Source organism: Drosophila montana, unplaced genomic scaffold, assembly GCF_035044405.1.
Source record: "Drosophila montana isolate Dmon_TW-CO22-7 unplaced genomic scaffold, ASM3504440v1 contig_2178_1, whole genome shotgun sequence".
NCBI classification, from domain to species: domain Eukaryota; kingdom Metazoa; phylum Arthropoda; class Insecta; order Diptera; family Drosophilidae; genus Drosophila; species Drosophila montana.
In genome coordinates this window covers 2,671,640-2,698,255 of record NW_026997075.1, presented here as the reverse complement: position 1 = coordinate 2,698,255, position 26,616 = coordinate 2,671,640, and the positions used below count along the sequence as shown (strand labels likewise).

Sequence of the window (26,616 nt, the reverse complement as noted above, 5' to 3'; positions counted from 1 at the left end):
TCGCAAAAATTGCCCAAAAACCAAAAAATCTGGGCTAACTTGGCCAATTTAAGGACTATCGGGATGTCCTTTGGCCAATAGAATGTCCTTGTGGCCCCAATTCAGAATAAACATTAAAAAGGACGAAAGTCCTTTAAACAGCTGAGAAATAGTGTGAATTTTGCATATAGAAAATTGCCTGTAACTCGGCCGTATCCTTGCGGATCCTTGCGAGTCATGTGTCAAAAATTTCTTATGGACAGGGGCTACCAACTGGCCAAAGGACATCCAAATCCTCCTTGTAGTTCCAGAGTTATTAAGGATTTTGTGTTTTTGGCATGTTTCCTTTGCGGCTGGCGACCGAAAATTTACAAGTCCTGAATTCTTAGATGACCCCATATTTTTTAAATGCAGATCGATGCAGTTGGTCCTTGCGAACCTAACGCACCAAGTCCTTGGAAAATCTGCAAGGATATGGCCGTCTTATGACCAATTTTCTAAAAAGGATATTCATTTTTTAGCTATATCTCGGATTTTATACCCCTTTGAACTCGCAGGCAACAGCACCATCGATTGGCATTCGAGGATTTCCAGGATTCGATGCAGCCCAAGAAAAAATCGCTTTTAATCATAAAAGTTTTTTATATTTTTCGGTTTCGACGCTTAGCTAAATAATATAAATTTTTTATTTTTACCTTCTGTTTGTATTTAAATATATTTATATATACCATTGTATTTAATTATATGTATATCTACAGTAGTTATTATTATTATTATTTATATTGTTAAACTTTTTTGCTTTGTTTTCTATACTTTGTTTTGTTTGTTTTTTTTGTTTTTGTTTTTCGTATTCCTCTTTTACGTTTAGACAAGTTAAATTTAAAAACTCAAATTACACTAACATACGCGTGCAGTGTTGGGTGTTCTTTCTCTTCTTCAGCTTGCTTAAATAAGACAAATTACTTTTATATATTTATATATATATATATATATTGTTTTAATATATATTAATTTATATTTTAATTTAAAAAAAAATTGTAAAAATAATGCGTAAAAAAAAACAAGTGTATGCAAATTCAATTTCAAGAAAAAAATAAATACATTTTCGCATAAGAACTAGGAAGCTAGAAATGAAGCCTGTTCGGCCAGGCGCTTATGTGTGTGTGTGTATCTGTGGGGGTGTGTGTGTTGTGTGTTGAGTTTTTATGGATATTAATATTGTGAAATCTGTAATGAATAGATTCTTTACAGAAGAATATATTACCTAAAGAACCGATATTAAGTAAAGAACAAAAAAAAAACCCGCAATGCAACGCAAACCTTATTGCTTAATAGACAGAAACCAGACAAAAATTGATTTTTGGTATTGGACAAAGTGACAGCTTCAAAGTTGAACAAATTTGCGCACACAAAAATACTTTGAAACTGTCAAGAGTGAATACCCCCAACGGATTTATCTGCGGCTACTAATGAAGGCTAGTTGTGTGGACTTTTCTCTCAACCGACGCTCTCTCGCTCTCTCAGCATACACTAGTTCTATCTCTCTCTTGCAGAATGCATAGTTGCTCTCTCTTTCTCATCCATTTCTGCACGCCTTGGTTTTGTTTTGTTTGGTTATTTGTTTTCCTCGGGTTCTCCGTGCAGAAGGGTATTTAACGAGTCTGCCACACACACTGTTTGTTGTTGTAAATATACACTTTCATATACTCTATATATATGTATATATATTTTGTATATAGTTAAATTAGCATTTTATTGCAGTTGAGTATACTAGGTTGACTTGGTTTTGTTTACTAATGTTTTGTTTTTACCTTGTTTGTTGTTGGTGTTTTGTTTTCTTTGTTTTCTTTTTTTGTTTTGTTAATTCGATTCGATACGAGGAGGCTTCTTTCTTATTGCTTCTTGGGTTGGTTTCGTTTTGGGCTTTGTTTTTTTGTCCATAGTCTCTGTTTGTTTTCAATTAGTTTTGCAATATTGTTTCGATTGTTATTGGTGTTTTTGTATGTTTGTTTGTTTGTTTGTTTGTTGATTTAGATAACGGCAACATAAGCTCAACATTGCCGCTGCGCTTCATGCTTATTTAAGTTATAAATTACGCGTTGCTAATTATTAGTTATGTTTTAGTTTCATGTGTTCTTCTCTTCATCATCATGTTGTTTGTTTGTTTGTTGTTTTTGTTTGTTTGTTGTTTGTTTGTTATTTGTTTGTTGTTTGTTTGTTTCCGTTTCCGTTTTGTTGTCGCTGCAGCAACTCCATTGTTGATGTTACCTGCTCGGCGACCAATATTTGTTCAGCACCTGTTGCCTGCCACTAGCACAGACGCCGACACCAGTGTCACCAAGGAGTATGCCCGCCGCCAACAAAGAAGGATGCACGTGTTAATTGCCCTGCTCCACCCTGCTCAAGTTGCGATGCCTCATCATTGGGATCTGCATCGGATGAGCGTAACAGATGAGATAAGCCACTCATCTGCGTGGGTTTAGTGGGGCATTGCTATCATCATCATCAGCTGCGCCAAAATGTGCTCTTTTTGAGCCTGACAGACAGCTTGCGATGCACGCGCAGCCTAACTTGCTCCTGATCCTAAGTATCGTCCGACATGAACGCGTTCTGAGTCTTCGACTCCTCAATTCGGCGAATTTGCTGGCGCAGATACATGATTCTGTTTTGTATTGCAAAGGATGATGAGCAACAAATTAGCCACAAATTGTATATACCACAAATATATTTTCGCCCACTTACTTTTGTTCCTGCAGCGTGGCATTGATCTCAGTGCTCCGCACTAAACTGCGCGCACATTTCAGTTCAGCGCATATCCGTGTGCAGGTGATGTCCCCAAACAGATGCGTGTCCTCGCAGCATTTCTGCGCCTGCAAGAGTACCAAATTTGAGTTCAAGAATAACGAGATTTTTGGGTAGAGGGAACCTCAAAACAATGTTCCAAGTGTAACCTGCCTGAACTAACTACGTGAATACTGAATATGCAGTTTTAAATTAAAAAAAAATGAATAAGTATATAAAGATTAAGAATTGGAACGTATAATTAGCTTTAGTCTTCAATAAATTTACTTGTAAACTTTCAGACGGACGTGAAAAGCTCTCTTGCGTTGGCAAAGAAATAACAAATACTTGGAAAACTCAAACTCTTCAATATTTCTATATATTCTCATTTATGATACATAACAACTTTTCTAATTTGTTTAAACAATAATTGCAAATCGTTGATTGTTTTCATACTTCCTAAGTCCGTTTGCAAACGTTTGTCGGCACCAGATATGGATAAAAAAAAAAGGGAATATTTTTTTAGGAAGAGTCCGTTAAACGGAGCGCGCTTTATATGGAAAATTAGGACTAAGCGCAGCTATGGAAGATGTCACCCAAAGGAGCGGTCCGTTTGTACAGCTCGTGTTCTATATAAGTCTCCCGCATACATTAGAGGAACCTCATAATAGCCCCCGCACCCATTTTTAACTGGTGTTTTATTTGCCCGCTCAGAACTAATTTTTCGCCAGCGCCCTTTACTCACCTGGCGCTCCAATACTTCCGCCTGCCAGTTGGTCACGTGCGCAATTAAATCAGCGCGAAAGTACTTGGCTAGCTTGGGTGATATTTCCGGGCCACGCAGATTGGCCGCCTGCACTGAGGCCACACAGCTCTGCAGTGTGCTTAGCGTGCCCGAACCAGTGCCATCGACTGTGAATATAAAGAAGTAAAACATATATACATTAATTATAAGGATTTTGTTAATAACGTGCACTTACGTTTGCGCTGCTGTTGGGCTTGTTGTGCCGCCTGCTGTTGCGTCACTTGGGCCGCTGCTAGAGCTGCTGCGGCAGCGGCTGCGGCGGCAGCCACCTGTTGGTGTTGTTCTAAAGCTGAACCACTTAAATCTAATTCTTGCGTTGGCGTTGGCGGCCCGTCGCCAAGCGCCACTGCACTGCCGCACAGACTGTTGCTACCCATGGAGGTGATGACGCTGATGCCGCTGACAGTGCCCAGCCCGGGTACGTTGCAGCTGTTGCTGTTGCTGCTGCTAGCGATGGCATTACTATTGCCGATCGCATTTGTCGCCGGTGAGGAGGACACCACGCCAACGCCAACGGCAAGCCCATCTGCCACCGTCTTGAGGCCGAACGGCGCATTGCAGGTGTAGGCATTGCTGGCGTTCACATTGTTCGTGTGACTCACGATCGTTGGTATGGGACTCTTTGTATAGCTCAGCGATGGCGACAGACTATGATGGGCATGCGGCATGCACATTGGTGAGTTGAGTTGGTTGCTGTCCCTGCAAATGATTAAATTTTGATTGGTTAGTATAAAACCCAAATGGATTCCGAAATTTGTGTGGAACTCACCTTAAGCTGTTTAAGGTGCTGGCAGTCACATTGTGGAGCGAGTTGTAGGCATGATTAACGACATCGGCTGCTGAGCCACTGCCGGCGCCCGTTAGGCCCCCACCGCTGGCGATGCTGCCGAGAAGCAAATGATGATGCGGCGTATCAATGCCGCCAAGGACTAAATGTAGCTTCTGTCGCATCATCAGCGTCGCCTGATCCTTACCAGCGCTGAGCAATTTGCCAGGCGGCCCGGGCGCATTCGAGTTCAGATGATTCTCCTGATTCGCCAGCGTCGGCACAGTAGTCTGCAAATTAATAAATCAGAAGATGCTCGAATAGAAATTGTTTTGTCACTTACGCTTGACGTTGAGCCAATGTGGCCGACAACTGAGTTTCTAAGGCTGCTGTTGCTGCTGTTGGCAATGTTGGACGGCACCGAGGCCAATCCGCTGGTAGGCAACATTGTAGCTCCGCTCACCGGTCCGCCACCGCCGCCGCCACCAGTGCCGCCCACTCCGACGGCACCGTAATGCGCCCCCATGGGAGTAACCACTGCGCTGGGATTTGGATGAGAGGCCAGTCGTGGCAGTGCATTGCCCAATGCGCCCGCCAACACGCCCTGCGGCATTAGAGACGACTGTTCGCTAGCCTGCATGCCACCTCCCACGCTGCCGCCATGTGTGGTGGGTGTGCCGCTTAACGAATAACTGGCCTCCGAGGTGGGCGTTGAGTCGCCGCTGATGTCCATATCAGCATTATCGTTATGTCGACCTGCATAAGAATTATGTGAGTATGGTAGAGCAACTGTAAAACGTGCTGCACGTGCTGCTTACCATCCAAACGCCTTCGATGGCTGGGCGGACCGCCATCGTTGTCATAATTCCATCTCAGTCGTGAATTGTCGCGCGAAGAATTGGAATGTTTGTATGCTGGAATGGAGAAGCGTGTCAATTGTTATCATTGTTCTTGTTGACTTCTGCAGTTCGCTTAAAACTTACTCGATCTTGAGAAGCGATCATCGCGATCTCGTTCCCGATCCTTATCGCGATAGTCCTTCTCACGATGCTGATCTCGCGGCAAATTTCTAAAGTGCATTGAAAAATATGTTAGCAGAGATTCTGTATATGTGTGTGAGTGACCCTTGAATAAGTTCAGGAATAACAAGTAAGAACGGCTATCCTGGGCACATCGGAGACTAAAAACCCTTTTCTAACATTGATTTATAGTTTTGCAGATATGTGAGACGAATCACATATGAACTGCCAGCAACGAAAAGACAGACCTATGCAAACCGAGACTATATACTTTATGCTGTCTTCATTACAATATTCTGAAGCAGAACAAGGTGCTAAGTATATATAGTAATGTCTGGCTGTCTATAAATTACAAATAAGGGTTTTAGTTTTAAAGCTATCTTGATAACAACTTGGTCTGAATTCGTCGCAAGCACTTTACATGTGAGAATCAACAACGGAATTGAATTGGACCAACTGCATCCTATAGCTATCATACGAATTATTTGTCTAAAACAGTTTTTCTATAAAATGATATTGAATACAAATTTGTTGATGTCCCGAACTTAATTATGATCCCTACAAAGCTAATGAATGTCGAACTATTATATCATATAGATTTAAAATGAATTGAGAATTAAACTTTGGTGTGGCTAGGTATAGAAATATGTTGCATATCGAATGTAGACATGCGAAAGGTTATTTAATTTACGAGTCCCCGGAGATAGTTACTCTACTTTCAACTCTCGATTTGTACGCTTTGGTTTGTTATTCAAGGGTCCACCAGATGACGTATTTGACTGGGATTTTATACCTTTCTCTATCTACCCATTCCTTAGGCTTCTCCCACTGGGAGACTTCAGTTTTGCAGTTGTAGTAATACATTTTGCCTGTGAATAAACAAGTTGGTTAGCAAAATATAATTATTGTTTAAAGGTCAACTGAGGCACTTACCAGAAGAGCTGACATGCTCGCTCCAGTCGCCATAGCGCGCCACACGCTCGCCGCGATCGCTGCGCTCGCGTTTGTCTGGGGAAGAGTAGATAGAAGTGAGCACAGGTGGGATATTGATTGAGTTATATAAAGAGTTTTTGCGACTACGCACACACACACGCACACTCACCTGCATATTTGTCCTTCTTGTACATGTCCCGATCGCGATCGGCGCCCCTGTCACGCTTATCACGCAAGTCACGCTCGCGCTCTCGATCCCGATCGTCGGAGCCGGAGCGCTTGTCGTTTTCGCGCGATGAGCAAAGCTTAGCGCCGCCGCCACCACGACGATCCCTGTCGTGATTCGTGCGATACGATGACTCCGAGTCGCGATCATTGCCGCGTCGATCACGTTTATCTGCAATGGGAAAAGGTATTGGAATAAGTATTGGGAGTACAAATGTGATAATTGTTGGTATTACAGCTACCGGAATATTTGTCCTTTTTGTAGACATCGCGATCCCGATCGCGCATCTTTTGTATGAAACTGTAGCGCTCGTTGCTACCACCACCGCCGCCCCCGCCGCCGCCGCCGCCTCCTCCACCACTGCGATGATCGGTGCGCTCGCGCAGATCATGCGAGCGCGATGATGGCGAATCTATGTCCGGTGATTGTGAGCGATAGCTGTTGCCATTATTCAATGGGCCGCCACCACCGCTGCCGCCTCCTCCACCGCCTCCGCCGGCACCAGCACCGCCAGGCGAAATGTCGCGATCGCGATAGTTGGAAGAACGATCGCGTTCATAGTCGCGCTTTGAACTGCTGTACTTTGAGCTCTGTCGAAGAAGATATTTGTGGGGTTTTAGGAATTGCATTAATATAAAACGAACACACACAATTTGCAGATGATTATTGTTCTTGTTGTTGTTTCAGTTGATTCGTTATTTATAAACATTATTGTTATTATTATTAACATGTTATTGTTACCAATGTTTGAGGGGAAAGAGTGGGGCAGGGGCGGAACGGGGGGGTCTGTCATTAGTAAAAACTAAAGCTACGAAATATAAACAAAAAGTTTATCTACAATGATATGTTTTGCTATAAAATGTTTCTTGCCAATAGTTGTTCTAGTCTTTTTGTTAATGTTGCTTTATTGTTATTGTTCTTGTTTTCGGACTGTGCAGTTCCAGGTTTAAATTTTGAATTTTAAAATTTTTGGTTTGTTGTGCGTATGTGTGTGTGTGTGTGTGTGTGTGTGTGTGTGTGTGTGTGTGTGTGTGTGTGTGTGTGTGTGTGTGTGTGTGTGTGTGTGTGTGTGTGTATGTGTGAATGAGTGTGAATGAGTGTGTATGTTTGCTGTTAGTGATTTGAGAGAGGGTTGGGAATTTGTGGGCGACACGAAACGAACACAAAACGAACATAAAACACGAAAACAATCAAAACGTAAAGTGAATTTTGTTTTTGTTTTGTTTCTTAAGCACGTTGCAGGTTGTTGTTCTATGTGCGTGTGTGTGTGTGTGTGTGTGTATATATATATGTTGAGTTTTGTTTTGTTTTTTAAATGTTATTGTTGTTGTTCAGTTTTATTCATTTGCTTTTGTTTTATTTATTCAGTTTATGCAGTGGCTGCCGCTTTTTAAATGCAATTTTCCTTTTACTTTTCAGTTTTCTCTAATGTTTTTTGTCTGTTTCTTTTTTGTTTCTTTCTGCTTCTTGATTGTTGCTGCTGGAACTACTTACATCAACGCGACAAATTCCGACGGCTGCCGAGGCTGTGGCTGCTGCTGCAATTTTAATGCTGTTGCTGCTGCTGCAGATGATGTTGTTGTTGTTGTTGTTGCTGTTGGTCAGCAGTGACAAATCAACGGCCATGTTGCTTCTGCTGCTGCTGCTGCCGCCGCTGCTGGCGCTCGTCATAGATGGCGTTGGCGTCGGCGTCGTGCTCGTCCTGCCGCGTGGCCGCGCCTTCCTCAGCTGCCGCCTCGTCGTTGTTGCTGTTGTTGTCGCCGGCTGCTGCAGCAGCAACACTTCAATATTGCTGAGGCACTGCAGTCTGAACGCGATTTATGCAGGCGTTTCTATTTCTGAGAGTGTGTGTGTGGGCGTGTGTGAGCGTGTGTGTGAGCGTGTGTGTGTGTGTGTGTATGTATGTGTGTATATAGTTAGAATATCCTTTGCTTTATATCCTTTTCTCTCTCTCTTTTTTTTTTTTTTTGAATTATTAATGCTTTTTATGGCTTAGGCACGTTTGTGTTGTAGTTCGTTTGCGAGTTTTATGTTAAATTTGATTATTAAGGCTACGTTCGATTATGCGCAGTGTTGTTTTTGTTGTTGTTGTTGCTTTCTTTAGCTTAATTAATAGTAAAGTTAATTGTTTATTGCTTTTGCATTTTGGTCTTGCAATTGAATTTCGTTGAGGAAACTCCGTTTAATAAAAAACTTTGCATTTAAATTTCATTAATAATTATAAATAATAAAATTGTTTGATATTCCTATAGCGATCTATTAAATATATATTCGTTTATATAATATTATTTTTCGTTTACGATTTGTACGCGTTTTGTGTACATTTTTTAATTGCTATTTCGATTCATTTCAAACGGTTTCTCGATTCCTTTATAAAGATATATGTATATATAGTTTACATATAAGTATATAGTTTTAAGTTGTTCGATTTTTGGCTTAAGTTGTGCGATTTAGAATTGGTTTGAGTTGTGGATCTCCAGTGTTTATGTAGCTTTATCCAAGTGTTACTCTAATTACGTGTACATTAGTTAGATCAGTTCGTTTGATTCGCTGCAATGCCGCGTGCCCAAAATGCGGAGTGGGTTGGAGAGGGTAACAAATGAAAGTTGCGTCAGTACTACATACAGACCAGACAGATACGGATATAGATACAGATGCATATATACATATGCCTATATGCATATATGTATGTACATATGTATATATCGAGTATGTCAAATTAATGAAGGAAGGCACACACACAAACACACCTTTCATATATGCATACACACACATACTAATTAACTGGATGAAGAATGGAATAATGCATACAATTATGGATCTATGGATCTATGGATTTGCACGCTTCTATAATACAAATTGACTATGGCATTAAACAAAAAAGCTTATGGATTACAAAGTCTACATTTGATATATACACACATATATATATATACATATATATAAATATATACACATACGGAAAATAACAAAAAACGAGGATATTATTAGTACTAAAAGTTTTAGTGCGTCTGAGTAGAGGGGGGTTGTGGGGGGCTCTAGTCTATAGACAACCGTCGACGGTCAAGGCTCACCTGGTAGGATGTGTGACTGGTATGCTTCTCAAAGTACCTGCAAATCAAAAAGGAAACACAAAATGTAATTAACAAGTCTAAAAGGAGGACGTTAAATACACACAAAGGCGTTTAGTTAGTGCAATTTACTTATAGCTGTATTAGTAGTACATATTAAAATTAAATTACAATATATATATATATATAGTTATAGATATACTTAAATGGCATATGCAGAGTGATGAAAGAAATGGCCAACAAATAAACAATAATCATGCAACTGAAAAGCAACAAGTAATGGAATCAACTAAATATTTATTTGGTCTCGTTGTTAATGTAGTTTTGCTTGTTTTTTTTCGTATTTCGTGTTAATTGTTTGTGTTTTGTCTGTTTCTCAGTTAACAATTAGTTATATATAGAGTTGAGAAATGATATTATGGATGGGGCTCAAGTTTCATGCGTTTAAATGGTATCGGCTGCTCATCATCATCGTTATCAATATTATTGTTATTCTCTTCACAAACTTCATCGGAAAACATATATTCGACCCCCCCATTGTCCTCATCCACATTCTGTTCATCGTCTTCGGATAAATCATAGCATGGAAATGCCTCGGTGTGTGCTATTTTGCTGGATATCAACTTATTGTTGCTATCGTAAACACACTTGCAGACCGTGTAAACAACCGTAAATGAAGGCTTAACCATGCGAATGGAACCAGGTGGTTCAATATTCCCCCCCTGGGCCGAAGAATCGTTGTCATCCATTATGATGGGCTCTGGGTTCCGTAAGGCGAGGGCTGGATTTAATTGGGCTACTTCATCGGCCAGATCAATCGTAAGTGTGCACTTTTCCAGCTCATCCCCGATATTATCATAATCGCCCTCGGGCACCAGATCATAGATCCTATTATTGCACAGAAGCGCCAACTGTTGTGGCATATTCTCGGCAACAGCTGGACCATGCTGCTGGGCGACATCGTTACTCGGCTCACTAAGGGTTTCGCTCCAATTGGAGCCGCGGCCCGAATCTGCCTCGGACTCAGAATCATTCCAACCGTCATTCATATCCATTTTTCAGTTGTTATGGCTCTAATAGAAATGGAGAAATTCACAAATGTTGCGTGTGTGCCGCTTTTTGCTAATCCAAATGATATTTTTCAAATATTTACCCACAAACAAAAACAAAATAAAAATCTCAATTTTATGTGATATGACTTGATTTTCCGATGAAAGGCTACTGATTGGTTAGTCTGTTTGTTAGCCTAGAGGTTAACAACACATGCAGTGCGAGAATTTTAACATATATATATATATATAAAAAATTAAAAAACAAAAAACAAAAAGACGTCAAATTAATTCTAATGCAGAAGAGTTCAGGTCCTTTACGGGTCTCGCCTCCAATCAAAAAGAATTGAGGCTGGACCGTTTTTCTTTTTGTAGTGCCGAAATGCAAGCGGTAAATGACAGAGATGACAGAGAGAGCGCCATACAGCTGAGCAATTGAGAGCGTGCGAGCGAGAGGCGAATAAGGTGTGGTGAATAACTTGACGTAGACGGCACACGAAAGACACAACGAACGAACAGACGAACGTTTGGAGAATGAGCCAAAGCACGCTAAACGAGAGCAACGCAATGGAACAAAAACTAGCAATCTAAATATTACAAGATGACAATATGCAACAAACATTAATGTTTTTCTTTCACTAAATCAGATGCCCAAATCACATATGTTTTATGCATACAGACACACATGCATACATACGTGTGTTTTTATTAGCGCCTGTTCACTATCACGATTCGCGGGGCGGGGACATATATGCATATGTGTGGGGTATAGTATGCGTATGCGTGTGTGTGTGTGTGTCTGTGCAGCAAGCAGCAGCACGGAACGTGCGTACATATATGTATATGTAAACAAAAGTTGGCGTTTAAGTCTTTAGGGTTTTTCTACGTAGATATTGCATATAGATTTCTTTTAACTACGGTGTAAGCAACTACAAGTTTATATATTTACATGCTAAGTTAGATATGAGCGAAATGTTATTGGAAATTGTAATTTACCCATCGTTCATACGCTGCGGTTTTCTAGCATGCATTACCATCAATGCAAAGTTTTCGCCAATACGCTTCTCTTGTTATTGTTATTGTTGTTGTTGATGTTTCTATTCAGTTCGGGGCTCCTGGCCGACGACGACAGCAACGATGTCAGGATTCGGCAGTGGCATCAACTTGTGGTGTTCCCTTTTGCTATCTTCAAGATAATGGCGGCAGCGCTGCGTTGCCTGGCTGCCGGGCCTTTTTCCCTGTATATGCCTCACTTCCTCCGTTCCTGTGGGTCCTGCTCCACACGGCGGATCGCGCGGGTGTGTAGATGTGTGTGTGTGTTGTGGCGCTGCTGTTGCGTGTTTCACTGTATTTGCGGGCGTGCTTGTCTGTATGTGTGTTGTGTGAGTGCGCGTGTGTGTGTGTGAATATGGGCTCTATCGCGGTCGCAGCAGTCGTCGGCAAGTGCCGTTTGCCGTTCGATGTTGCCTTCCTAAAAACACGGAAATGTGTTTGCAAACATCAGCATCTGGCCATAGCAAGACTCCCAATCAAATTTTCATGCCCTCTCTGCGCTTGATTACTTTACTTGGAAGCTGATCTGCGTTTCACGCCTTCAAAAGCGCTCGCGGCTTGCACTTTTTCACTGGAGAGTGTCTGTGTGTGTATGTGCGTGCGTGTATGTCGGAGTATGTATGTATGTTAGTGTTGGTTGGTTGGTCGTCGTCGCTTCTTTGAATTTTTTGGCTATTTGCTGTTCAGTTTGGCTGTTTATCTTACCGCAATATATTTGCCGCGTGCATTCACTTTCTTGTTAATGCAGCTAGCATGCGATACTTTGAATTATTAATCAAAAATATTAAAATTCGCCCAACTGCTGCGTTTGCTTTTGGCCTCTATACTTGATGATTTTTTCAATTCTTTCACATTACGCTTTGTGCGCTCTTTCGTTCGTCGGCACGGCACGGCTGTGTTGAGTTTACAGCGTTAGTCTATATACTTATCTCGCTCTGTGTCTATTGTATATTTATCTCAGTCGCTCCAGTCGCCAGTGGGTATGCTCAACTGCCGGCCGTTTACAGCACTAATATTGTGGTGTGGTGAAAGTGCAACTCTGTTATACTCGAAATGGCAACGTTATTACTCAATTGAACTTTTAACTCAATAATTTGCTTGGATGTTACATTAAGCAAAGTCTCTAACATTGTTATGTAAACGCACTGTAAACTTTGTAAGCAAAAACCTTTGAAATTTAATAATGATAGAAACAACAAATTGTACTTACACAATTCTGAATTTTAATTAGAACGGCAGCAAAGCGTTGCTTAATTTTTTCTTTTCAATTATTATCCGTGATGTACTAGTCGATAAAAATATTGCCTATTTTAAAATACCGCTTAAAGCATCGACACCGACATAATATATTTCACCAAAGTATCGATGACAAGAGCTTGGGTCTATCGCGTATCGATTCACTACCAGCATCCCTGGTGTGTAGAATTGGGATTAAGTCAGATATTAAAGCGCCCAATTAAATGCCGGCAGATATGCCCCACATTTCAGAGAATGATGTGAGTACACAGCCTAATGGAATACTTCTAAAAACATAGCAGTGTGTCTTCATGAACATTTATAAATATCTATGCTTGCAGTTTATAAGAAATCACATTTTCCTAGCGCCTAACGGCGAATACAGGCGGCATTTGCTTAAGGTAAGTCCCGTTTGACACTCCACTCGCCAACTTATCAATCCTTTTCGCTCGCAGCTGTGCGAGCTTTGCGTGGAGCGTGAAAAGAAGGTGCTTCTGATGACCCAAAACCAAATGAGTTTGCCAGGCACATTGAAAAAGCCGCGGTCGCTAGTTCATATGGAACGCTGGATGAGCATTGCAGTCAAGGACATTGAGAGCGCACCGCGCCGCATTATCGAGCTATACGACTGCCAACCGCGTCCTGATCTCATTATATTCGATATGCACTCAATTGTCGCCGAACTGATTGGCCGCCCAGTGCTGCAGCAGTGCTCCAGGAAGACACTGGTACGTCACGTAGCCAAGTGTGCCGCTGCATTTTGCAATTACCTGGAAATGGTGCACGTGTCCAAGCAGAAGCAGAATCGAAACGCTGTCGATGCCATCGTTGTCATGCCCACTGAGACTTATCCATTGACACCGGCGCAATTCAAACTGCTCATCGGACTTTACTTTAGCGGCAATGAGCTATATACGAACTTTTCCGCACTCTCGGAACGCATACGCCTCTCCCAGGGCCTGCACTGAGAGTTAGTGTATATTGGTTTAAATAGTGCCTTTATATATAATTAAATCTTAATGTTTAATTGTTAAATAATGGCGCCAGTTGCTGCCTTTGAAGTGTTCCAAGTTTCTCATTGATATAAGATCTTTACCTAATATATCGAAATTAGAGCAAACCATTGGATGATTATTATATATAAGTATATATTTGTAGAAGAAAGGTAATTTCTATGTTTACTTGTATAAAAAAAAAATTATAATTCACTTTATTGTTCTTTACGCAATTAGGATTTAAGTGTGGAACAAATTTAAAGCAGCATTTAAGTTAGATAAATATCAATTTTTTTTTATTGTTTACGTTAAACATAAAATAAGTTATATGCACTAAGTTTGTTTATAAATATTAAGACTAAAAAGATCCAAAAATATTAATGTATATAAAAAAAAATGAAAAAAAAAATAGACTACCAAGTATTAAATATATATCATATTGAGTTATATAGCGTTGGTTTCGTCCTTAATTGTAAGAGCAGAAATGCGAATCTGATCGCAGCTGAAAAAAAAGGAACTAACGTTTGAGTTATGCTGCGCGCTTAAACGTCAACACTCGCATTCACACGGCCTGGCTCCTACCAACTGCCTCAGATGTAGTCCAGCATGCCGCTAACTATCTCAAAGGCGTCCCGCGCTGTTGTCTCAATGGCGCCGCTGGGCAATAGATAGCCATGTACACCGTTATCTGCCAGCTGGAGCGTGAAGCTGAACGGTATGCCAATCTCGTAGGCGGCAAAGGCATCAGCACAGCCTACGGAAGGATGGGTAGCAGGAGTAAGTGCATCATTGAGATCAATTGATCAATAGAGTGCATCTCTGACTACATACCCGAACGCTGCTCAATCAAATCATTGGCCGAGTCAACCTTGTAGCGCGCCTTGCTGCCCTTTTTGCGCAGCACATCGGTACCCACCATGGCCACGTCCAGAAAGTCATCCATGCGCTCCGAATTGAAGGTGGAATTGGCCTTCACCGGATACGACAGCACCTGCCCATAGGCCTGCAGTGATATATATAGCTGCAAAAGCAATGCACAAAAAATTGAATAAGTGTCAGATTAAGCGATTCGGATTTGGCTGCCCGTCCACGCACCTTGATCTGTGTGCGATAGTCCATCAGAAAGTCGGACACAGCTTTTGTTTCAGGCTCCGAAAAGGGCGACGGACCGGCATAAAATTCATTGCAGGGCGCCTTGGAGCTACCCCGTTTGCCCCACTGATACAGCCAGTTGCGATCCAGGTCCACACCATAACAGATCTTATCACCATGACGCTTCTGCTGAAGCCAGGTCATCGCCGAATCGAGCAGTCCAGCTGGTTGCTTAGCCACATGCTGGGAACGTGACTTCTTCCAGAAGCGATCGTAATCATGACTATACACGTACCCATCCGGATTGAGCACTGGCATTATGTACCAGGTGGTGTTCCGTACAAACTCATGCTCCTCATCGGTCTCTGAAAAAAACCACGATAACATGAAAAATGAAGTGTAAAAATGTAATCAACAAGGAGTTTATCAATACCCATTACTATTCCTCATATTATAGAGAATCGATATGGTATATTTAAAACAATTCAAAAACCTCTTAACACATCTTAATTTGTTTTCAATGTATGAATCTGCATCATTATCAAGAAGTTGGGATATTTTTCTCACATTATTCTTACGAAATTTATTAAATAATTATATAATACACATTGGCTATATCCCTATTTTTATATATATGATATGACTTTGTCGAGCTTGGATAATATAACAGAGAGAAATAGAGAACATGTTTAAAAAATAATCCGTTAAAAGTTGTTTGACAGATTGTAAGATTTATTGAGTTATCGATAAACTAATAAGCGGAAAACTGATAATAATCGATTTACAACTCAGATACGATTCAGATAACGCAGGTTAATTATGAAATTTTTATGTTGCTAATAATGACCACTAAATCGATAAAAATCGATTTACAACCCATTTGTAATACGCCGAATATTAAAGCCAAACAGATCGAATTTTTAAATATTTATGAATTTTTTTTCAGGATGCGAAGAGCTTCCCTTAAATCGATAAAAATCGATTTCGAAGAGGATCGCTTAGTAACCAAAAACCCAAGGCGCAGGAATTTGGTAAGTAATATTACCTTCATAAGATTTTTATGTATTTATTTATTTTTAGTGGATTAATTTATGTTCTGGAATTTGCTAATATACCCAGCATACCTTCAATTATATTCATAAAAGATTGGAATAAATTTGAGTGGATAATTTTCAGAAATTCAGAGAATTTGTGAGAATTTTGCCCCATCTAAGTGGGCATGTCAGGCAGCTTTGGTGGCCCCTGACTTCAGTTTCTATCCAAAATCTGTCAGTGCTAGTCTATAGTCAAAATTTTGTAAAAATTATACACGTGTGAAATCCCGGCAAGCGTAGCGCAATGTCTGGACCACCGGGCCCGGCGTCACGTCCGCCAACGGAGCCTCCCTGCCCATGCACGAAATGCAAGGAGCAGGCTCGAGCACAGAACGCCCAGAATCGATCGCCCGGAGTGCAAAATGGTAGACCACCGGGCATGAGCGCTAGGCCGATGCCATATTCAACTCATGGCGGCCCTTACCAAGGACCGAGTCCGAGACCAGGACAGAGAATGGGTCCTCAATGTCTGTGTGGTATTGGAAGGGGTCCGGGAATGGGGCAAGGCATGGGTCCGAGGATGGGACCAGGAATGCAGCCAGGAAGGGGCTCAATGAGAGGCGCAGGAATGGGACCACGAATGGATTCGCGAAGACCCTCAGGGATAGGCTCAGGGAGAGGCTCAGGAATGGGACAAGGAATGGTACAAGGAATGGGTCCAGAAAATTGGCAAGGAACGGAGCCGGCAAGAGGCTCATGGGGAGGCTCAGGAATGGGACAAGAAATGGGTCCAGAAAATTGGCAAGGAATGGAACCAGGAATGGATCCAGGAATGGGTGCGGAAAATTGGCAAGGAATGGAGCCAAGAATGGGTTCAGATAATTGGCAAGGAACGGATCCAGGAATGGATCCAGGAATGGGCTCAGATAATTGGCAAGGAATGGACCCAGGAATGGGTGCAGAAAATTGGCAAGGAATGGAGCCAGGAATGGATCCAGGAATGGACCCTGATAATTGGCAAGGAATGGAGCCACAAATGGGACCAGAAAATTGGCAAGGAATGGATGGAGAAATGGGTCCAGAAAATTGGCAAGGAATGGATCCAAGAATGGGTTCTCAAGATTGGCAAGGAATGGATCCAGGAATGGGCCCCGACAATTGGCAAGGAATGGAGCCAGGAATGGGTTCAGATAATTGGCAAGGAATGGAGCCAGGAATGGGTCCAGATAATTGGCCAGAAACAGATCCAGGAGTAGGTCCAGAAAGTTGGCAAGGAATGGAGCCAAGAATGGGTTCAGATAATTGGCAAGGAATGGATCAAGGAATGGGACCAGGAATGGGCTCAGGCGGGAGATCAGGAGTTGTGTCAGGCAGGGGATCGGGAGTGGGTCAAGCAAATTGGCAAGGAATGGTGGGACCTGATGGTGAACAGGATGCGTATGGGTATGGGGCCGTACCGGGTATGGATATGGGCTATGACCAGCCTCAACCGGGATCCCACAGAGGCACCGAGATGTGTCGATGCATTGGCGCCACAGCCAATGGGCCTGGACAGGAAGGAAATCCACCTGGCGCCGTGGCGTTCGGTGTTATGACCTTCGGACGCAAATCTAGCATGAATGAGAATGTGTCCAGACGTGATGAGGGGCTTGCTCAAATACCAAGGTCTGCTTGCAGCGTGGACTATGGTCTATATGGCCTCACTGGACCCATTACCGAAGGCTCATTGCGTGGACGGGATACGCTCGGCCTGCCGGTCCACCTGCAAGGCAACATGGGCCTCCTGAACGCCGTCAGTCGCGGCACCTGCAGCGATCATTTGGCCTGCGACGAGCTATGCGGCATCAATACCGACTGCTTTGCGGGCTGCAAGAAACATTGGGGCAGTCGCGCTGGCATCCCCAATCAGGTATCCGGCGGCGTTCGCATTTGCAACAACGAGTTCATCAATGCGATCGCCACGTTTCTCATGGAGGTGCTGGCCATATTGGTGTAAGTCTAATCTCTCTGTTTTTATACCCTCAACTCATCCGTCCGCCTGTCCGTCTGTCCGCCTGTCCGTCTGTCCGCCTATCCGTCTATCTGTCTGTTCACAGGCAGACAGATTACACGATTAATCTCGGATGAGTATATCTCATGCGCCAAACGCAAGGCGAGCTAAGCATTCTGCCATCTTAATAATATCGATAAATATCGATTTTTGCATTTGGCTTTTTAAAGCTTTTTAAAACACGATCAGTCTCGGATAAGTATATATCGTTAGCCATACGCAAGGCGAGCTAAGTCTTCTGCCATTTTTATAATATCGATAATTATCGATTTTTGCATTTGGCTTTTTACAAATTTTTAAAACACGATCAGTCTCGGATAAATACATATCGTTTGTCATACGCAAGGCGAGCTAAATCTTCTGCCATTTTAATAATATCGATAATTATCGATTTTTGCATTTGGCTTTTTAAGCATAGCTTGAACATCACAAGAGTCAGATACACGTAACTTGAAATGCAGGTTTTCGCGTATAATACGCTGATGATTGATAAATAGATAATCGATAAATTGCCCCGTTTCGATGAAATCGATATAAATCGATATCAACTGGTAGCGTGTTTCTGTTAATTGTGTAGAAGCTAGAATATTTTTGTAAGAGCAACTCGGCTTAAGGGTATTTCCTGGATTCCTAATCTGTTCGTTTACTTGACAGCTTTTTTGCCATTTGCACGTTCACGTTTTGGATAACGCTGGGCTACTATATAGTCCAGTTGTTGGTGGATCTGAAGAACGCCGATCGAAATGTGCACGTGGCGGTGGGCACTGTGTTCGGCCTGCTGGTCCTTGCCTTTGCCATAACGCTGGCCACGCACAGCGGTGGACCCTGCTACAATCGTGCCCATGCCATCAGCAGGAGCATCACGGCGACCGCCTCCGGCAGCATAGCCAGCTGCAAGAAGTGCAACCAGGCGGTGCTGGCCAGCGCCAAAAGGGTCTGCGCCAGCAAATGCCATGTGAGTGGCAAACCGAAGCCAATGCCAAAGGCGAAGGCGAAGGCGAAAGCAAAGTCGTACTCGTCGCCATCGGGCTCGATGGCCAAGGTCAGGCCCCAGCACAAGGCCGCCGCCAGCAGATCCAGAGCGAAATACACGGACTGCCAGGGCCGCAAGATCTTTGATAGGTCACGTCGCAATGCCGTCCTGACGGAAATGAAGCAGCCGCCCACGTGGCTCATCTGGATGCGCGACAGCGCCAACAGTATTTTTCGTCGAGGATAAATATTTTCGTACCGGATCAACAATTACCTGGCACAAAATTCAACGTTTGACATTCTGATATTAACTAGAAACCGTATAAATTAACCGATTACCATAGTCTTAACAGTATATAAACTTGTGGCTTGATTTCTTGGGCGGTTGGTCATAAAATAACTCCAAATACGGGTATGCACTACGCATGGCTAATACAGTGAAGACTCGCCTAACGAAAACTCCCACCAGGCGGACACACCTTTGCGAGCCAACATTAACTCTCAGACCAGGCTGGAATCAGCCCATTAGGCTGGAATCAGCCCAAATTAATTAAATGATATCCGTCCAAGCGAGTTTTTACTGTAGCTACAGACTTCACTCTAACTTATCCCTGACTTGGCAGCCAGACCCTAGACTGAATCCTTATTTAGGAGCTGCATAAATTGCATTTAATGTGAAAATAAAGGTTCAGTTCGGTTCGGTTGTTTTTGGAGCAACTAGTTCGGCTTAACCGAAGGTTCTTTGGGATTTGCTGCCGGCTGATCTTGATTGAGGTACTCACTGTTTGTGCGCATAAGCCGCAGCAGTTCGCTGATCATCCACGTGGCCGCAGCGGGTCCAATCCAGGCCAGACCCTGGGCGCCGGCCTCTATGAAGACGGCATTGGCCCGCCCGGAGCGACGCTTGTGCTTGAGACGCTTGTGGCTGGCGGCGGCAGCGGCGCTGGCCGCAGCAGCCATCTGCTTGGACTCGATCTTGACGACGATCAGCGGTCGACCCTCGAAGGAACGTCCGATGTGTATCAGCTCGACGAGCTGTGTGTGCCGCATGCGCATCGCTTCCAGATACCGGAGTATGTCATCGTATTCGTAGTACTTGTTCCAGGTGAGGGGCGGCGGCGTCGGCGGCTGTTTGGTGGGTCGCCTAGTTGCCGCGGGCGTTGTGTACAGATAGTCATCCTTGTTGCGCTCATAGGCGATGGCCTTGCCCACATCGAAGATGAGCACATCGTGCGCAATGCCCTCGAAGTTGAGCGTGCCCTGAAAGTCGACCAGCATCTTTGGCGGCACCAGCACGTCGGTGAGGCCCCTGGATAATGGATCGGGCAATTGCGAACTGTGGCATTGGATTTGGCCATGCGAACCTTACCTTAGACTGGGCCCCTTTAGCCACTGCAGCTTGTTGCCGTCCTCGCTCTTCTTGAACTCCTCGAGAGCGCGCACCTGCGGCTCATCCTGCGGCTTGAGTCGCCAGATCTGATACTTGTCATAGCTGATGCGTCGCGGCAGCTCCGGCTTGCCGCTCGTCGTGCTGCTCACACGTGTGACCAGCGCCTCCAGCAGCGGATTTTTGGTGGTGCTAGAGACACCAGCGACACCAGCGCCACCAGCGGTCGCATTCACTATGTGATGCGCCAATATGCCAATCCAGTTTTGCGGATTGCGCAACGGATCCACAATGGTCAAGATGGGCACCTGGGGCGTCGGCATTGTCGTTGTCGTTGTGGTCGTCGTCGTCGTTGTTGTTTTGCGGCGACGCTTGGACGTGCCATCGAACCAGCCGGCGAACCACTCTGCAAGAGCAGCAAATGGGAACGGAGATTAAAAGAGAGCGAAGGCGAGTGCTTACCGGCCAAGAGGGTCAAACTAGTTAAGTGCTCAGGCTGTGCAGAAAGCGTGAATCCAACGCATGGAGAGAAGACAGCAGAAGCTTCTGATGCCACCGTTAGATCTGGGAGCGGGTCAGTGGGCCGTCTGCCGCAACGCATCAGCCTGAGCAACAATATTTCTACTTGAATACGAGGGGCGCTTGAATAGTTCCCGGGAATCGCAATAAGTTCAATTGCGATCAGGGTTGATCAGAATTGTCGGCTCGGCTCTCGGTTCGAACCAGCTTCCTGCTTTTCGTTTCGGTTCTTGCAAGTGGTTTTCCAAACTTTGGAAGATATACAATTTCTTGGATTTTTGTCAAAAGGGAGTTCTGGCGGATTTCTAAGACGCGGATCTTTTTTATTATTTATTATAGCACACCTCGTCCAATAATAGCTACAGTTTTATGTCAAGCTTTCAAGCGATAGAAGCTTAAATCAAGAATTATCTATATAAAAAAAATCATTTAGGAGTCGATCAAAAACATTAGCGATACCATATTGTATATATATGGTATATTCTAGATCTGTCCAAGTCAATGTGAGCACCTTGGAACTATAAAAGCTAGAGGCGTCCAATCTGAATCACTCATATAATAATTCGATAACTCTCCTTGAAATCGATAAATCTCGATTAAAAACTGCACAAGCTAAACTTGTAGCTCATAAGAGTCTGTCGATTGAAGTTTGGTAATATATGTATATATATATTCCCGCTTACATTCGCAGAACGATTTTTTATTTTTCTCGATATCTCTAGACATTTCCTTAAAATCGATAAATATCGATTTTGAAACAAGTTTTTTTAAATTTAACTCGGAAATTATAAGAGCTTGATACAACAAATGTTATATGTTATATGTTATTAATAATTAATTAAGGAATAATTCCCTTTTTGGACACTTCGCACATTGCTGGAAAAAATACCTGATTTTCCCTAGCCCTTTGACTTGTAAACGCATTTGAGTGTCATGTGAAAGCCCTGGAAATTGCTCAAACATCGGACAACAACCGCACGCACTACCCTTAGGGGTAGAAGAAGCACAGCCTGAGTGGGATGGAATGTACGTGAGCTGATTACAGGGTATCTCTCGTCTAGAACATTCTGTGAATGATCTTCAGCTCCAGTCGCCATGTTTGCGTAAGTTCGTTTATCATTGATAATGGAGTATACGATACTCACTGTCATAGTCAGTCTCCTCGCTGGACGCCTCCGTTGTTGTCTTGCCAAATCCGAACCAGGACTCCAGCCAGCCGGCTGGCTCTGCGGGCGTTGGGGCGGGCGTAGGCAGAGGCAGCGGCGCCGCGGGCATGGCTGTGGTGCTGCCAATCTTTTTGGTGCGGCGTCGCAGGCCAAACCAAGAGCCAAACCAGCTGCCCAGCGAGCCGCCGTCATCGTCCTCCTCATCCCCATCCTCGCCCTCATCCGCGTCGCTGTCGTCGGACAGCGAGTTGTGGCTGTGGGCACTGTGATAGAGCGTATAGCTGGGATACTTGGGCTTTGATGTGGCCACAACATTCTCGTCCTCGTCCGCTTGGCCCGTGAAGCCGTCAAAGATGCGCGACATTGCCACCTGCACCGGATAGAATATCATGCGAAAGAAGCTGCCAATGCCTGAATCCGTTATCGAATCCGAGTCCGCATCCAAATCGTTTTCCACATCCTCATCATCGACATCGTCATCGTAGTACTCATCGGAACTGGGGCCGGGCGGGCGGCGTCTGATGCGCTTTTTGCTCATGCTATTTTTACTGCTCGACAGCTTCTCCTCGCCTGCCCCCGACTGCAGCTGCTCCTCCTCGAGGGCCAGCTCTGTAGCTGGAGCTGTGGTGCTGGTGGTGGTGGTGGTGCTGGTAGTGCTGCTGGTGGTGCTGCTGGTGGTGCTGCTTTTTATAATGCTTGGCAGCTCCTCCTCCATTGCACCGAAGTCGGCGCCTTCCTCCGCCGAGCTGCTGTTCTGTTCCTGCGTCGGCCTCTCGCTGCTGCTGCTGCTGTGCTTATTGATTGCTGTATGCTCGTTGGCATCCTGCTCGTAGTAGGAGTCATCCGTGTCCTCGTAGTCATCGCCAGTCAACAGCTCAAATATATCAAGAATCCCCTCAGCGCTGTGCCTTCTGCCCTCCCGCCCGTCGCGCTCCTCGCTGCCATTGTGCCGGGCATGCAGCAGGTGGACGGCGTGTGGCACACGGTAGCCGCTGCCTCCAGTCGCGGGATTGGCTGGCAACGAGGGCGTATCGGGTCGCTTCCGGCTGTTACCGCTGGTGCTTGGTCGACGCCGACCGTTGCCGCTGCCGCTGGGCCGGGGCCGGGGCCGGCCACTGCTGATGGGTCGAGCGCCCGCCAATGTGCTTGGCAGGGCATCCACTGAGCGGCGTCTCAAGCGATGGGGTAGCTCAATGTAGCCGCTGGAGATGGCGATGGGCTGGTCGCTGAAGATGGTGCCGCTGTTGCCGCTGTTGCCGCTGGCGGCTGCCAGTGCAGCTGTGGGCAGTGGCATGTGCGGCTTCTCCAGCTGTGTGGCCGGAGCGGCGGCTATTGATCCTGGCCTGCTCGTCGTGCGCTTGCCCAGCACAATCTGTGGCCCTGTCGTTGTTGTCGTCAACTTGTGTCCCGGTCGACGTTTTTGCGTTTTCTTCTTCTTCTTCCGCTTATTGCGCTTGGGCTTTTGGGTATTGCCGGGTGTGGGCCGGGGCCGTTGACCAGTCCGAGGCTTGGTCGTGGTTGTGGGCAGCTTGAGCAGCTGATCGCTAATGGTGCCCGTTGTGCCGCTGGCCACCATTATGGGAGGCGGCCTGTGTGGAAGCTTGTTATTGCCGGCGGCTGTGCTTGGAGAGCTAGGAACTGTCGGCTTTTTGGGTGGCTTCTGCAGGCGTATGATCTGTGGACGCGCTGTGCCCCGAGCAGGCGGCTTAAAGCTGGGCGTCGACATCACTGACTGCGACGACGACTGAGACTGGGACGGGGACAGGGACAGGGACGGGGCGGAGCACTGTTTCTCGTAGCGCTGACGCAGCGCCAGCAAATCGGCATCATACTGCGCCTTGGTCACATAGATGTCAATGGCATCTGTGTCGCTGCCATTGCCGGGCCACGGCTGCGACTTGGTGTTCCGACCCACTTCGCTAATGGCATACACAATGCCCGTGGCGGGATTGGTGAAGAAGATGGGAAAATTGCCGCCGCCGTTGCTGCTGCTGTTGTTGTTGTTGTTGTTGTTGTTGTTACCAGATATTGCTGCTCCCGCTGCTGGAACATCGTTAATCTCTATCAGTTCGCTCTGGACATGCTGCTCCGGCTGTGGCTCGAGTGGTGCGACCGACTCATAGACATACGGCTGCTGTGCCTGCTGTTCCTGATCATCGCTGAACAGCTGAAAGTCCAATTCGGCGTTGGGTGGTGCCTGCTCCGGATAGGTGTAGCGGGGCACATAGCTCTCGCGGCGCCGCTCATTGGCCAGCAGATCGCGCGTCCAGGTGCGCGTCTCCCGCAGCAGACTGTCAAACTCCTCGGCGCTGGGATGATAGCCAAAGTCATAGGCCGCACACGAAAGACCCGACAGACCCGACCGACCCGACAGACCCGACAGACTGGCCAGCAGCAGGCGCAGCATTAGCAGCTTAACGACTATGTGGAAGGCAGGCATTTTATATATATATATATGTCGCCGGCAACGGGACGAGCTGGCGGCGGTGGCAACCGTGACAAACCAGCAATTCAGCTAACGAACAACCGAGTGCCAACTGGATTTGTTGTCCACAAATTCTTGGAATAAACGCGTACGCGACCGTTTGGCTGCGAGTCTCGTCTACAAATGAAACAACGACCCAGCAGAGACCCAAAACACAAGCGGATCCACCGACGACCCGCCGCCGACCCGCTACCGACCCGCCGCCACAGCAATGCGCCACTTGCAGGAGAAACTCAAATCCCCCCGCCCCACCCCATCCGATATGAGAGTTTCGACTGCTTGACTTTTGCCCGTAACGTTTGAGTGAAGATGTCGCTCACGGTTTATACTAAGTATATTCGGTATGCGCCGCCGCCGCCGCAGCCGCCTTCCCCTTCCCCTTCCCGCCCCCTTGCAGCTAATGTTCTGGGCACGTTGTCAACGTTGTGGCTGTCGTTTAGTTGCCCTGCGTCGAATCATCGAAGCATTGCAAATTGTCGATCTAATCACAGATGAGAATCAACGATCCCACTGCACAGTGGTGCAGCACAGGTGGTATTGCCTGACTCGACTAACAAATTCTTATTATTCATGTGAATTATTTGTATTTCTCAGCATGTTTTTTTGCTCTTTCAATGTTCCGGAGCAAAAGTATAGAAAATATTTCCTATATTATGTTAAGATGCAGATTTTACAAAAGCAAACTAACGGATGAACTTCTAGATACGTATTCCACCGTAATATATTTATAGATATGCGCATAAAGTACTTAAAACCTGACAGCCCATCAATATATGTATTTATCTTAATATAAGTATTTCAAATTACAAACACGACAACAAAAAAAGTGTATCTAAATGTATGTCATCAAAATGTTGTTAATCTTATATTTGGCAAGCTATTCATGCATAAATTGGGGCGTTGCCTCACATAGAACAGTCGTTTCCTGTTTTTGCAATTACAACTCAATGAATTGCGTAAAATTGGTTGGATCTGTTCACGTATCAATATAATAAGCGTCAAAGTGCAAATTTATGAAAACTAGTGAGGTAATCACTTTATTTGAAAGCAAAGCAAACGAAATGCGGCGCAACATTCGACAGTTAGGCGCAGCCAACTTAACTAGCAACAAGTGTTCAGGCGCAGCCAGTTCAGCTTGTGCAGTATATTTGAAGGCGCAACCAACTTAACATGCTCCGTAAAGAGCTAAATTGATTCAAAGGCTTTGCATCAAATAATGTGTTACAAGTCAGAGGAAATGTGAGTTGTACGGGATAAACCTGGATAAACCTCTATACAGAACTTTGCTCGTTTAATGAATTTATTTTTACCTGTTTTTTGTTGCTGAAGTGAATGCAGTCTTCAACAAGAAATTCGCTTGTTATTTCTATATTTAGTCAGTTTCGTAAATACACAATGTTTTAGGGTCCTGTGAATTGGAACAGATCCTTTGATAAGCTTAAACTAAGTACTACCCATATCAATGAATGAAAATGTGTTTCCCACAAACATGAACTGTGACATGGACTGGTGCTTGTTGTTTTCGTACCACTGTGCAATGAGCTGTTCGTCTTCTGTTGAATGCGCATGCGCAACGGACAGTTTAAGATTTGGTTGGCTTGCACTTTCTGCTTGGTGCTTGACGAGTTCTACTTTTCGGAATTCATACGCATCCCAGAAACTGGACTCGAACTATGTCTGCAATAAACGCGGCCAAGGCATTTGAAGTGACAGTTTAGGCTTGCGAGATGACCGCCAAATGGACGGTGCACAGGATACGGCCGGCCATGTCCAGAGACAGGTTCGACTTGTCCATGTCCAGCGTCGGTCGCATCGTCCGCCCAGTTGGATACAGTTTATGCGATCTCCAGTCCAAAACAAACAGAGCCCGACACGCAAGGCGGATAAATTCAATCTCTGGCATCTTAATGGAGCACTGACTTCTTTCTGTATATGTGCATATTTACCGAATCAAGATCTTTCACTTTCTACACATTCATTCTACTGTTGAAATTGCCG

At 44.7% G+C, this 26,616-nt stretch overlaps 4 protein-coding genes across 8 annotated transcripts; 2 read left to right on the top strand and 2 right to left on the bottom strand.

Moving 5' to 3' along the window:
• Nucleotides 1–792: 792 nt before the first annotated feature.
• On the bottom strand, nucleotides 793–12,801 carry wcy (wacky). Of its 5 annotated transcripts, none has more exons than XR_010436089.1 (15): nucleotides 11,626–12,801; nucleotides 9,584–9,620; nucleotides 6,745–7,099; nucleotides 6,453–6,680; nucleotides 6,284–6,358; nucleotides 6,144–6,219; nucleotides 5,315–5,400; nucleotides 5,150–5,245; nucleotides 4,675–5,087; nucleotides 4,335–4,621; nucleotides 3,741–4,264; nucleotides 3,506–3,672; nucleotides 2,722–2,849; nucleotides 1,791–2,641; nucleotides 793–1,222 (listed from the first exon to the last, which is right to left on the bottom strand). XR_010436089.1 is itself a non-coding variant. In XM_064681117.1 (15 exons), exons 2-15 carry the CDS (start codon nucleotides 11,664–11,666, stop codon nucleotides 2,563–2,565), a joined length of 2,592 nt encoding a protein of 863 aa, XP_064537187.1. In that variant the 5' UTR covers nucleotides 11,667–12,100; nucleotides 12,388–12,801; the 3' UTR covers nucleotides 1,777–2,562. The 5 variants fall into 5 exon arrangements, 3 of the variants coding, with proteins under 3 accessions (XP_064537187.1, XP_064537185.1, XP_064537188.1); XR_010436090.1 differs by having other exon boundaries at nucleotides 793–923; XM_064681117.1 differs by lacking the exon at nucleotides 793–1,222 and having other exon boundaries at nucleotides 1,777–2,641; nucleotides 11,626–12,100; nucleotides 12,388–12,801.
• Nucleotides 12,802–13,042: 241 nt separating this feature from the next.
• On the top strand, nucleotides 13,043–14,157 carry LOC135427576 (uncharacterized). Its single transcript, XM_064681120.1, has 3 exons — nucleotides 13,043–13,178; nucleotides 13,260–13,319; nucleotides 13,374–14,157. Exons 1-3 carry the CDS (start codon nucleotides 13,143–13,145, stop codon nucleotides 13,884–13,886), a joined length of 609 nt encoding a protein of 202 aa, XP_064537190.1. The 5' UTR covers nucleotides 13,043–13,142; the 3' UTR covers nucleotides 13,887–14,157.
• Nucleotides 14,158–14,323: 166 nt separating this feature from the next.
• LOC135427573 (uncharacterized) lies at nucleotides 14,324–24,780 on the bottom strand. The gene is made up of 6 exons (XM_064681114.1): nucleotides 22,113–24,780; nucleotides 20,431–20,854; nucleotides 19,844–20,370; nucleotides 15,009–15,370; nucleotides 14,745–14,934; nucleotides 14,324–14,667 (listed from the first exon to the last, which is right to left on the bottom strand). The coding sequence occupies exons 1-6, from the start codon at nucleotides 24,571–24,573 to the stop codon at nucleotides 14,504–14,506; spliced, it is 4,128 nt and encodes a 1,375-aa protein (XP_064537184.1). The 5' UTR covers nucleotides 24,574–24,780; the 3' UTR covers nucleotides 14,324–14,503.
• LOC135427575 (uncharacterized) lies at nucleotides 16,889–19,422 on the top strand. The gene is made up of 2 exons (XM_064681119.1): nucleotides 16,889–18,031; nucleotides 18,744–19,422. Exons 1-2 carry the CDS (start codon nucleotides 16,896–16,898, stop codon nucleotides 19,306–19,308), a joined length of 1,701 nt encoding a protein of 566 aa, XP_064537189.1. The 5' UTR covers nucleotides 16,889–16,895; the 3' UTR covers nucleotides 19,309–19,422.
• Nucleotides 24,781–26,616: the final 1,836 nt, after the last annotated feature.